Source organism: Xyrauchen texanus, chromosome 45 (genome assembly GCF_025860055.1).
Source record: "Xyrauchen texanus isolate HMW12.3.18 chromosome 45, RBS_HiC_50CHRs, whole genome shotgun sequence".
Classification (NCBI taxonomy): domain Eukaryota; kingdom Metazoa; phylum Chordata; class Actinopteri; order Cypriniformes; family Catostomidae; genus Xyrauchen; species Xyrauchen texanus.
This window is the reverse complement of record NC_068320.1, coordinates 4,988,061-5,002,273: the sequence shown is the minus strand read 5'-3', so window position 1 is coordinate 5,002,273 and position 14,213 is coordinate 4,988,061. Positions and strand designations below refer to the sequence as shown.

General features: G+C 37.2%; 1 protein-coding gene across 2 annotated transcripts in view; it reads left to right on the top strand.

The window, feature by feature from the left end:
* Positions 1-7,108: 7,108 nt before the first annotated feature.
* The window catches only part of LOC127637309 (SCY1-like protein 2), a 28,081-nt gene continuing 20,976 nt past the window's right edge, over positions 7,109-14,213 (top strand). The window contains exons 1-3 of one of the 2 annotated variants that reach the window (XM_052118300.1): positions 7,109-7,219; positions 9,209-9,404; positions 13,242-13,399. In XM_052118300.1, the coding sequence (XP_051974260.1) occupies positions 9,228-9,404; positions 13,242-13,399 (335 nt within the window). In that variant the 5' untranslated portion in view covers positions 7,109-7,219; positions 9,209-9,227. Of the gene's footprint in view, positions 7,228-9,208; positions 9,405-13,241; positions 13,400-14,213 lie in introns of both variants that reach the window. The other variant, XM_052118301.1, reaches the window with a different exon arrangement.

Below are 14,213 nucleotides of genomic sequence, written 5' to 3'. Positions count from 1 at the left end.
TGGAAGAGTTACTTGAGGCTGGAATCATCCGGAATCGGAATCATCCTTTTCGCCACCCATTGTGGTTGTCAAAAAGAAGAACGGTGATGTGAGGCTGTGTATCGATTATCGCAAATTGAACACACAGACCATAAAGGATGCTTATGCACTGCCAAATCTCGAGGAAGCCTTTTCGGCACTCCGTGGATCTAAATGGTTTTCAGTGCTCGACCTTAAATCTGGCTATTACCAGATTGAAGTTGAGGAAAAGGACAAGCCCAAAACAGCTTTTGTTTGTCCTCTTGGATTCTGGGAGTTCAATCGAATGCCTCAAGGGATAATCGAACGCTCCCAGTACATTTCAACGCCTTATGGAGAAGTGTATGGGCGATATTAACCTCACTGAAGTTCTGGTATTCCTGGACGATTTGATTATATTTTCTGAGACGCTAGAAGAACATGAAATCCGCCTTTTACATGTCCTAAATCGCTTGAAAGAGTACGGATTGAAGCTTTCAGTCGAGAAATGTAAATTTCTCCAGACCTCTGTTAGGTATTTAGGACATATAGTATCACGGAATGGTGTGGAAACCGATCCTCAGAAAATAGAGACCATTAAAACCTGGCCAAGTCCTAAAACCCTCAAAGAGTTACGTTCCTTCTTGGGGTTTTCTGGCTATTATTGCCGTTTCATCCAAGATTACTCGAAGATCGCGAAGCCACTAAATGACTTGACTGCCGGATATCCACCTCTCCGCAAGAACTGTGAAAGCAAGAGCAAGAGTACGTCCTACCTGAGTCCTAAAGTGCCTTTTGGAGGAAGATGGACAGAAAGTTGTCAACAGGCTTTTGACACGCTCATAGAGAAACTCACCACAGCACCCATTTTGGGATTTGCTGATCCCACACTGCCGTACTGAGTTGCACACCGATGCTAGCACCACCGGGCTAGGTGCTGCACTTTACCAGCAGCAAGGGGAGAACTGCGAGCCATTGCTTTCGCCAGCCGTGGGCTTTCAAGGAGTGAGGCCCGTTATCCTGCTCACAAGCTCGAGTTCTTAGCCCTGAAATGGGGAGTCACTGAGAAGTTTTCTGATTACCTGTATGGAAGCAATTTCAAAGTGGTCACAGATAGTAATCCGTTAACTTATGTGTTGACATCTGCAAAACTGGATGCGACAAGTTACAGATGGCTTTCCGCCTTGTCCACATTTTCTTTCACTCTTCAATATCGTCCGGAAAAAGTAACCTAGATGCAGATGGGCTGTCAAGACGCCCTCATGGAATGCTTACCAATGACGAGATATCACAGAAAGAGCAGGAGCGCATACGTCAGTTCACTTTACACCACTTACCTGAGGAGGGGAATTCAGTCTTGGTCCCCACTGATGTAGTCCAAGCTATCAGCGATAAACATCTGTTACGCACAGCTGAGGACGGTGATTACGTTCCTTTGATTGAGTCCCTTTCTGCGAGTCCAGAGGCGATTCCTGAGACTTATGAATGCTTTGAGGGATTTCCAGTAGTTCCTCAAATGACAGAGCAAGAGCTGAAAGATAAGCAAAGAGCTGATCCAGCAATACAGGAAGTTGTCTTACAACTGGAATCAGGGAAACCGTCATTGCCTGTACTGAGGAAAGAATTACCAGAACTCCAATTTTTTCTGAGAGAATGGAAAAAGTTAGAGCTGAAGGATGGTATTCTTTATAGGAAAAGAGTGGTTGGTGAGCATACTACTTACCAGCTTGTTCTTCCAAAGGATCTGAGGCCTATTGTTCTGGAACAACTGCATGACAATATGGGTCATATGGGTATGGAAAGAACCCTTGATCTTGCTCGAGCCCGCTTTTTATTGGCCGAGGATGGCTACAGATGTGGAGGTGAAGATCAAGACATGCAACCGGTGTGTGTGCAGAAAGACTCCACCTGAGAGAGCAGCGCCATTAGTGAATATTCAAGTATCCAGACCACTTGAGTTGGTATGTATGGATTTCCTGTCTTTGGAACCAGATCGTAGCAATACAAAGGACATCTTGGTGATAACTGATTATTTCACGAAGTACGCTGTAGCGATCCCTACACCAAATCAGAAGGCCAAGACAGTCGCAAAGAGCCTTTGGGAAAACTTCATTGTGCACTATGGTGTACCTGAAAGGCTTCATAGTGATCAAGGGCCTGACTTTGAGAGCAAGACTATTAAAGAGTTGTGTGAGATTGCTGGTATTCGGAAAGTCAGAACCACACCATATCATCCAAGGGAAACCCGGTTGAACGGTTCAACCGAACGCTGTTGAGTATGCTGGGTACTCTGAGAAACAAAGACAAAAACCATTGGAGAGATTTTGTGAAGCCTGTTGTGCATGCATATAATTGCACTAAACATGAAACTACAGGGTTTACCCCATATGAGTTGATGTTTGGCCGGCAGCCTAGATTGCCAATAGATCTCGCTTTTAGAGTACCTGTGAATAACAGCCGTAATGAGTTCCATTCCCAGTATGTGAAAACCTTGAAAACTCATTTGCAGGAGAGTTATGAGCTTGCTCGAAAGAATGCAGCAAAGGTTGCAGCAAGGAACAAGACAAGGTATGACAAAAGAGTGACAGAGTCTTCACTTGATGTGGGTGACCGAATTCTTGTCAGAAATGTGCGTCTCAGAGGGAAGCACAAATTGGCTGATAAATGGGATTCTGAAGTATACATTGTGGTGAATCGTGCTGGTGAACTTCCTGTTTACACCGTGAAACCAGAAGGAAAGGAGGGACCTTTATGGACACTCCATAGGGACTTATTATTGCCATGTGGTTTCTTGTCACCTTCTGTGGAGGACGAAAAAATGGTACTTAAGTCACAAAGAGGGAGAACAGTTCAGAGAGAAGTAAATGAGGAAGAACCAGAGAGTTCAGAGCAATGTCTGGATTATGATGGAGAGGACGATGATTATCTGGAGCAAGAAATTGACCCCTGTTCCAAACCCACTCCAGTGAGATTCGTTAAGGAGTTTGATGTTGTCAGAGCATCAAGAAAAATTCCTTTCAGAAATGTTGAACCTGTTACCCAGATGCAACCTAATTCAAACCTTGGCAGTGCCAACATCATTGAAAGTATACATGAGGAATATTCACCTGAACCAGAATACTTACCTGAAACTCAGTCTTCTTCTGGACCAGTCTCCGTGCACAGTGATGTGATACCTGAAAGGGAAGGTTGGAAGAGAGGATATGTCTGTCTGAAACAGAGCAACAAAGTTTGAATGATCCTGCTAATTTCAGAAGGAGAATGAAACTAACACTAACACAGAACAAAATCAAAAATCCATACCTCATATTCCAGTGGAAGGAGACAGAGTGGACCCAGTTGAATCTGAAACACCTGAAGAAGATACAGAGTCAGATGGATGTGAAGCTGGAAGTAGGTTAAGGAAATCCAAAAGAGTGAGACAAAGATCCAAAAGATTGACTTACCCTGAGTTAGGCAATCCCATGATATCTATTATTCAATCTCTTCTGCAAGGGTTGAACACAGCTTTCATTGAAACATTAGCAGAGCAACCCAGATCGTTTAAACACCCTAAGATATAGGCCTTAACACTGATTAGAAGGCATCATCACAACGCAAAGGGACTTGCGTGGATTTAAAGAGGGAGGGTGTAACCCATGTTAAATGTGGTGCAAAATAAATAAATAAATAAACAATATAATTGTATATTCTAATAATTATAGTTTTCATTAAAAAGTTGAAACGATCTATTAATAAACATTTTGAATTAACTATCCCAAAATAAAAATAATAAGTATAATAATTGAGCGCAGAACATGTGACGTATTACACGTAAGCACGCGACGTTGTGTATGACGCAAGCTGATGATTCTGTGGAAGTGTGAGAGACGCCCGAACACGAGATGAGATTGATGCAGACGGGATTAAAAAGAGTGATGATTGCTCATTTAATCGTGGATGTTTGACGATTGTGAATCTTCTCGGAAATCTGAAGTGTTTAACAAACTGTGAAAACTCAGGATTTGGTCAGGTTTATTGTTTGAGATGGAAATTTCTCTCATGGATTTGAGATGACGAGCCACCCATATCGTTGAATGCTGATATCTGAGCCTGGGACGAGACTTTTTGTTGTATACGAGGACCTTTTCGTTGCATTATCGACATCACCTTTTTCCAAGCGGGAAGACATTCTTTTTCCACCCTGAACTGGTAGGATTGATCTGATTTCACTCACCCACGGGACTTTATTAAAGCACTTTCTGGATAATATTCAGAAGACAATTTATACAAATAGTTCTAATACGGGTATTGTTCATTGAATACTATTGAATGTGAGACAGATGTGAATTTTGGTTTCGTTTTGTTTTTCCTTTTATCATTTCATGTGATCTGAGTTTAAATTGAAATTGAATTGTGGTTATCTGATATTTTATTGTTTTGTTTGAGAAATTATTTGGGTTGTCAAAACAATATAGAAGGTTTAAAACTAGATTTAAATAGTGTCAAACCCTTTAATTCTAAATTAAAGATACGTAAATCTAGAAGTTTCCAAAGTAAGGTGAAATCAAATAAGAATTGTGCTATAATCTATGTCTGAACAGAGGTAAAGAAAATAATATAGATTCAATTGTAAAAGAAAAAAAGGAAATACAACTTAAAAAGAGAATAAGAGGCAAAAACCAGAGACAACACTGAGAATTATTTCTTTTGGTATATATTTTATTGTTTTATTTATAAGATCTGATTTATGTTGTTTATATGTCTGTCCAATCACAATATAATTTTCTTGAGAAATCTTCCTTACTTGTGGTGTGATTTATTTACTACCAGGAATTTATTCTGTTCTCTACTAACCTAGAAACTGGTCCATTGCTCCAACCCACATTGAGGGCACTTGTTACATAAGCAATAAGGTACAAGTACAGAGACCCTTAGAGGACAGGAAGGTAATTTATTTTCTGCAAGTAATTTATCATTTACTTTCAGTCGCAAATGCTTTATCCATACAAAAATAGATCATCGTTGGCACTGACTACCACCCCTGGAGTCGCGAGTTCGAATCCAGGGCGTGCTGAGTGACTCCAGCAAGGTCTCCTAAGCAACCAAATTGGCCCGGTTGCTAGGGAGGGTAGAGTCAAATGGGTTAGCCTCCTCGTGGTCACGATTGGGGTTCTCGCTCTCAATGGGACGCGTGGTAAGGGTAGCATGAGCCTCCAAGTAGAACCATAGCAACCACAAAATGTACCATGTTTTTACTACAGTTACTATTTCAACTGGTATTTGTAGTAAAACCATAACCACACAATTGAGCATGGTTTTAACAACAGTAACCATATTTTTACCATGATATTTGTGGTAAAACTGTAGTAATAATACAGGAAAACCCAGACTATGGTAATAAAAATCATAATCATTCCGTCAAAAACATGGTTAATTTTACTGTGGGAACACCATGGTTAAAAATGTGGTACATGTAGCATGGTTTTTAACCTCTTCATCTCTGGTGCATTCTTTGGCTGCCGCATGCAATTTTTCACCCCCCCTTTAAAATGTTACCTTACACACAGGGACCAAATTAACTTTTTACCCCACCAGCCAAGGTGGCGGTAGATGAAAATATTTACCAGCCATTCTTACCGGCCATTTTTATTTTTATTATTATTTTTATTACACTGTGCATTTTACAATTATATTTCAGATTATTCGCTCATTTCAACTAAATTAAATTTTGATACTGATACTTTTGATACTCTCTGATACTGATACATGTTTTTTGTTTTAATTCTTTTCTGAAATCCTTAACCGTTTATTTCAATATTATCATCAACATTGAGTCTAAAGTTAATTTAATTAAAACTGAACTCAATTGAAAATAGAACAATTAATTTTCAACATGATACAGTGTTATTTTTATCAAATGCCGTGGTTTTATCAAATTCCTAACTTCACAGCACGATTTGTTTTGGTGCATGGTGAGTTGTTCGTGGATGCCGAAGAGAATAGCATGTAAGTCCACACGCACTATGTCTCCGTGGTAACGCGCTCAACAAGCCACGTGATAAGATGTGCGGATTGATGTCTCAGTCATGGAGGCAACTGAGATTCGTCCGCCGCCACCCAGATTGAGGTAAATCACTACGCCACCACGAGGACCTAGAGCACTCTGGGAATTGGGCATTCCAAATTGGGGAGAAAAGGAGAGCAAATAAAAAAAAAAAAGAAAATGCTGGCTGTTGCTTTTGGATTTATGTTTTTCTCAAGCTCTTTATATTGTCAAGTTTTTATTTGCCCATGCAAAAGAGAAACGAACAGCTTTTGATTATGATTTGAGCAGAGTGAGTAGGAGAAATTGGTGGAACATAAAATTACATTATGTGAAGGGATTGTCCATATTTTTAATTCAAGAGTAATATAAGATTACAGGCTTGTTAATGTCACCAGTTATGTTGTATTTAGCCAGATATTCCAATCTATATGCTCATGTTTAATATTTCCTTCATAATTATTCCGCACAGTTTGATCTATTTTCTAATAGATCAGTTATGCGTGACCGCTGTGTGAAAATGCTGTAACCTCCAGAAAAGCCAGTCGCTACATGACTCAAAGTGTTTATTAAACTGCAAACAGCTGCCTTTTAATAAATGTGTAGTCTGTATGAAGTAAATTAGCGCTATGCTCACGGTAATCTGCTAAAAACAGAGCAAGAGTGAGCCAAGGAGCTTGTAACAGCAGCAAGTTTCAACACAACACCGGCTCCACGCATACAAGTACTTGAGCTTGGTATCCCTACTGCTAATTGAAACTTTCGATGAGCAGCGGGACTAGCTAATGAGAGCTGTGTCCATGTAAAAACCTGCAAACGTACTGACTGAAGACCTACAGAACCCCCTTGATGACAAAACTGGAACATGTTACATTGTTACATTATTTTACAAACTGACAAAAAGTAAACCCCAGCCAGTTATTTATCTTTATGTGCTACAGTGGGATTTTGCTGTGGCCAAATTGACTACAAAAAAACAAAATTGCTGGTCAACAGCGACGTCAGATTGAATTTTATTTTGAAAATTATGACTTTTGTTGCATATTTTCAGCCGGAAGTTTTGACTTTTTTCTCCGGCTTCACCCAGTAGAATCTCGGGTGTTTTGCTGAACTGTCATGAAGGCTGTAAGGAGCTACCGCCACTGACTCTCCTCAATACTCATTTATAGCACTTCTATCTCGCTATCACCTCCTCTGGTATAAAGGCTAGTATGAATTATATGTGTTTATGAGCTTTATTCTCATCCTGAGTCTTAGTATGTCAGTTCTGTGGAGTGACGCTTGACTCAGTTAGCATTAGCCTATTAGCTCAGCTCCTGTTGTGGTTTATTTAGTTTTTTCTGTGTGAATTAATATATGTCACTGTTTTAGTTGATATTCTGAGTATATTGAGTAATACATATTAGAATGATAGTAGTGTTAAAGGTTTTAAATGTTGTCGTCTTTAGGAACACAGATGTGATTCACATCGTACTTGATGAACGCAGAGTACAGTCAGCATTTTATTTCATCAAAGTTTCGTCTCATGTTAAAAGCAGTGAGTAGTTGTGATAGTTTGAAAGAGGTAAAGAAACAAGCAGGTGTTTCTGTGATTAGTCTGTCAGTTATGAGTCCTTGTAATACATTTTATTCAGTTTCAATCTTGTCAGCATCACTTTACACCTGACGGCTGCTTATTCATGAAATATTTCCTGTTTAATACATCGCACACTTGCAGGATGTGTTATGACGCAACTGTGCCACTTCCTATATCTATATAATGTAAAATATGTTCTTAGGTAGGTTTTAAGGTATAATAATAATAATAATAATAATAGTCTTGCACTTTGTGCTTGAACCCCTAATAAATAAATCAACATTACTTTGAGACTCTGTTTTTTCAATTGGGCCAATCAGTAAACATTAAAATACTAACTGTTTTAAAAATGTAGCCACAAAACTTAAACAATGTGCATGTTACCATTATTTTAGTGTGATGAATTTGCTTACTAATTTTATCTGTGTAATGTTCAATTTTACAACTTCGTTGTTATGACAACGCAACGCCAGTAAACACTGCAGTCTGTTAAACACTGTAAAGGTGGTAAATCCCTGATTTTATCACACAAAGATTGTGTTAACACGTATAAGAATTACGTCTTCTGCTTATACATTTGAAACAGTGATTATTTTGATGTTTATCATCTGGCCCCATTCACTTTCAATGTAAGTGCCTTAATGAAATCACAATTTTTGCTTTCGCAAATTTAAAAAAAAATAATAATTTAGTCTCATCCTTCGGTTGTTTTATTTTGTTGTTTTTTAGGTAATACAAATGCTGTTGATTGAGCTTGACTTATAAAAAAAATAAAATAAAAAAAAGACACTTATAAATTGTTTACATCATTATTTTTAGTGTTACATGTTTAGATTGCTTAACATCATAAATGGTAACACTCTCGGATCATGCACTTAAGTGTAAGTGACATGATTTTTTTTTTTTTTAATAAAATTAGTTATGATAATAATAATAGATGTACTGGCTCATTTATTTAGCATAATATGTAAGTCAGAAGAAATCAAGTTTCATTCCTGAAATGTCAGACCATGTGTTGCCTTGAATGTCAGTAATGTAACGTATATTACTAAAGTTTAATGCAGTGTTCTGATGAAAAAAACAGTCCTTACAAGAGTAACTATTCTCTGTCTGGAGCTCACAAAACAGTATATGTTTTTTGTTCTTTTTCCTCATTCAAACTATTTGAGAGGCTGTCAGGATTAATTCACATCTCAATTTGAGCCTGTAACACTTGGACCTTGATAAAATTAACTGTGACAGATTTTCAAATGTATTCCTGCTCAGAGTGCTCGTCATTTCGTTTATTTATTTATTTTTTACTTTAACCCCTTTAATATTGAAATTCAACTGTGTTTCCTGTAGACAGAGTGGTCTGCAGTTCTGCATCTCTAATGAAATGTACCCTGTTTAAAGCGTAGGTAAGCGCTGTGATTGAGTTGCTGCCAGGATTGAATACTGATCATTAATTCTCTCTTGAGTAAAGCCTGTTAAGACTTCTGCTTAACTGTCATTTCAAAGCGGACTCTAGACAGCTTCTATACAAATAGATTTTCACCAGGCCGATGATAAACTGGGAAAAAATAACAGAATCTGTCTGCTAATGTACTATGTTTTACTTCATATTGCAGGTTGACAGCAAGTGAAACAATGGAGTCCATGCTCAATAAACTGAAGAGCACTGTCACCAAGGTGGCAGGTGACATGACCAGTGCCGTCATGGGTAACCCCGTCACACGGGAGTTTGAGGTAGGCCGCCATATCGCTAGTGGGGGTCCCGGAATGAGCTGGAGGATCTACAACGGCACCAAAAAATCCACTAAACAGGTGTGGTGGGTTACTCTACTCTTAACTACTCTCAAATAGGGCTGGGCGATTAAACGATATCAATATATATCACAGTAAAGAAAATCCACGATAAGCTTGAGAGGAATTTTCTATATTTACTGCGTGTCGTTAAAACACAAGCTGTTCGGCTTTCTCTGGCTGCGTTTCCACTGGGGCAGACTAAATCCGCTCAAAGGCGATGTGTAAATGTATATTGTGATAAACATCGATATCGAACAATATGAAAAAGATTATCGTGATAACAATTTTGGCCAAATCGTCTAGTCCTACTCTCAAACATATACAGTTACCTATTACAATGAGTAAGAAGTTTACTTCTGCATGCAAGATGTTCTGCTGAGAAGAGCTCATTGAATGTGGTTACAACACAACAGTGGATGTTTTTGTAGATTCAAACAGGAAGTTTTTGTCCTTGTTTTTTTTTATAGTTGCAGGCAAGATAGTGCAAGATGCAGTTGTTCATTTATAATGAATCTGAAGTAATGTGACTGTCAGAATCCAAATATGCCAATGTAGAACAGATATTATCTGCTCTGATAAAAGCAGATAAAAACTTTAAAAACATTTTTTATTGAAAACCAGGCAAAGATTATGAGCTGTACAGTTTAAAAGAGTTATCAACCTTGTTTCCATCCACCTTTCACGCTATTTTGTTATCGACAAAGTGAAAAATTGTGACATTTTCTATTCAAATGCCCTTTTATCGATAAAAATGGTGTGCGTGATGACGTCATGCCTAAAAAAAACACTTTGTTGCATAAGTTTTAGTTTAGCACAAAATAAATCTGCCATGAAGCCGTTTCCATGCAGAAATGTGTGTTTATCGATAATTCGCCTTCCATATGTTCCTCGTTTTTTTCATCCCAAGTTTTGGTAAAATGGGGAGATTATTGAGACAATTCATTGAAATTAGTCTGCATACTATCATTTTAATTAACAAATAAATTCAATCAGAAGACGAGGAATTGCAATCAAAAGGGAGCAGTTGCCCTTCTGATTGGACGGTAATATTGGTCCTGATGTTGCGCATATCGCAGGTTGGCACCGGTTCCGACCTGAAAGTAGATCGTCCTTGCCTGCACCAAGCTGGCAACCTGCACCAAGTATTGGGGGAAACTTTCTGTCTCAGTATAAGGACCATCAATCGATGTGTATATGCTGTGTGCAGCTATTAAAGAGAAAATAATTATTTAGTGTTATATCAGGGTTTACCTATGATACATTTCTGATATTTAACAGTCTATTTTGAACAATCATCTAATCTAAAGCATCATCACAACAACTGCATTATGTCCCGCATATTTGTCCTGCAACTTTTAAAGACCAGAACTTAATCAAGAATTTGATTATAATCTAAAATTATTTTAGCTTCAAAATGCAAATGTATATTATCTGAAGAAGCAGTAAATGTGATCCGAGGTAAAGAGGGTTAGATTTAAAGTATTTAAACGTTTTAAAATGTTCAAAAGCTTGTTTTCTGAAAGTGAAGTCCGCTTTGGAAAAATAGTTTTGAAAAAACTAGTTTATAGTCTTGAAAAAAGTGCGGAACATCCTGAGAACGTCATTCAGCCGACTTTATTCATCTGCAGAACAGGGTAAAGCTCATTTATGTTTGAGAAAAGAAAAGGCATATATATAGGCCAAATAATGTTTTTATTTTTTTTTGGTAAATAATTTGTTTAATTTAATTAAAAAAAGAACACTGAAGAACGTTTTCTCCTAGTTTTGTGTATTTATTCTTCATTTAAACATCTTTGTGCACAGAAATTATATGTTTTATGTTTTGTGGGCTAATTCCATGACTGCCATCTATTTTTTTTGAATGGTGTGGAAAAGAAACTTTAATAAATAAATGGATGGATACTATAAATGAAATTAAATTAATCGCAAACAGTGGCCATTCATTTGTTCAACGTGCTCAAGATATTTGTGTTGGCACTCCTGGAAGTGTCACGTTTGCAGATCGGCTCTATATGCCATAAAGATCAATCCATAATCACGTACAATAAATTAGCTTTCAATACTGTCGTCATGATTAACAAAGGCTAACAATTGGGGTAAACTCTGTCATGTGACACTGCAAATTTTATTTCGTGACATTATCGACATTGAGTTAAACGGAAAAATATTATGTCAACATTTGACATTTTAGCGACGATTTTTCCATCAGCTTTATTTTGATGCGCTAAAACGTTTTTCACTAAAAATTCTTGTGATGGAAACGTAGTGTTAATGAGTCGTAGTCTAGCAGTGAACACATTTTCTAGACAATTCTAATTTCTCATGAAGGAGATGCAAGTGTGAGATACTATGGCCACATCCACACTAATTTGTTTTTGTTGAAATCCCTATTTTCAGTTTCCTAACATCATAATTTTCCAAATTATGTGGTAATAGAGAGGATTTTTTTTTAAAAGTGTCTGTTTTCTTTGCAGGAAACGACATTCCAATATGTAAGAGAGGTGTAAATGTAGCAAAATCAAAGCGCTTTTAAACGAGAAGATGGTAGTGTGGACGTGGCCTGATTCTACTCGTAGAAGTGCATTTTTTTCAATTTAAAATAAAATGTTATTTTATTTAGCTTGCACAGTTTTTAAAAAGGTAAATTTGCTTCTATCGGTAGGCGGGAGAAATATGTCAACCTGTAGAAATTTTGGAAGATCATGTCTATTGTGGTTGTGCAAAATACCGCCACATTTTATGGAACGGAGATTCCAATCAGAAGCTGTGCTACAAATAATCAATTCTATTATTTTATTTGTCATTAGAAGGGCTGTCACGATTATGACATTTGGCTGACGATTTTCAAATGATTCATTGTCTGTTTTAGGGCATTTCATGCTACATAACCCTTAAGAAGTCATTCATTCATATTTAACTTGCAATCATATAGTAAAATAGGGATGTTTGATTCCTTTTAAGACTTTAAAAACTTCTGAATGACATGAAAATGTATAAAGTAATTTTAAGGCTGTCTAATTAAACCAATAAGCCCAGATTTTGCACAAAGGTAGACAAAATAACCACAATCAGATGATTACTATTTAATAATCATGACAGGCCTAGTCATTAGTTACTATTGCGTTTTATCTTTTAGCGTGCATAAAGAAAACTGATGCGTTAGTTCCATTTCATGCTTTCATAATAGTTTTTTTAATCTGTCAAAATTCCTTAAAGTTTGTAATTATCCAACAGTTTTAAAATTTGGTAAATAACGAAAACTTTACTGTTTATGCAACCTCTTGTTCCGTTCACTTTACAATCAGAGAAAATGGGGAAGCCCCTCAGTTACGATTGCTGATGTCGTCAAGCCTTCCTATAGGCAGCTGTTCTGCCGCAAAGATGGAGAGAGAGAAACAATCACACTAAATACCTTAGGAATTTGTTTAATTAATTAAAAACACCTTTGTCAACCATGCTTTTATATCTAATACTATATAGCTGTCAAAAAGGTTAACAGTATCCAATGGAAGGCTAAATCCACAACAAATGCGTGTAGTGGTATTGTTTTTGCTTGGATTTAAAAATGATGCAAAGTAGATAAAATATCATTTTAAATAATAATTTATTTGTTGATTGCAAAGTTGCATTGCAATGGACATGACAGGTCTACCATTAATCAAAATCAATAACAGGACAGCGTTTTATATTGAAATAAATTCAATTGAACTTTCATTATTTTCCAGATGTTTTTGAATCACTTTTCATACAAATTTGTATATGGTGATGTGTATCGTTATCTACCAAAAATGTAAAGAATAACACAATGTAAATTAGTGCTTATCGCCCATCCCTATTGACTTCTATTGTCCACAGGAAGTGGCTGTCTTTGTGTTTGATAAGAAGCTCATTGATCGCTATCAGAAGTTTGAGAAGGATCAGATCATCGATTCGCTTAAGAGAGGAGTCCAACAGCTGACCCGGTTACGACATCCGCGCCTCCTCACCGTCCAGCATCCACTAGAGGAGTCCAGGTGACCACAAACACATGCATGAAGACAGACTGTGTTTCAAAACCAAGTGAGCTGCCTACCTAGATTGCTTTTTTGCGTAACATAGACAGACTTTCAAATTATGCCCAAAAATAATCAATCCAGGTTAGTAAATTCTAGTTAACAAGTTCTGACACACCGCTGCAATGTTATCAGCATTGGAAAGAAAATGAGCTTTTTCGAATTCATTTTCGTATTTTTCTTCGAGTTTTAAGTTTAAACTGATCAGAAGTCTCAGTAGTAGAGAAAGTTTGATGATGAGGTTTTCTGTAGAGTATTTGCTCTTGTGCTTTGGGATCAATATGTGTCTACTTTGTGGATTGTGAGATTAAAAGCTGCAGTCTGACTCTGGCAAATCTTTCCTAAATAATGCATGTGCCTCTTAGGACAGAAGTTCTGATCTATAGTCATGGTCTGCTGGCTTCTAAGTGTAATAAAGCTTCCTGAGTGACATTCTTTATTAGCTGCAACTTTGTTAACAGTCACTTATGTGCACCAAATATCGTTCATCATGTAAAGTGCAGAAGAAACTGTAAACTAATACGCTTGATACCAGTAGTGTTTCATGTTGGCATGTCACTAAGCCAACAATTTAATCAATAAACAACACACAAATTGGGTGAAATATTTCCTTTAATTAGTTTGAGTATTTATTTGATACCTTTCGGTACAAAAGTTTTATGAGTAACCAAGGATCCATGTGCTGCTGAAAATGTGTCAATCTTATAGGGCATAAATTTGCTACCTACATACATTTTGCATCTGGAGAACACATATAAAGCCTAAATATGTTTCC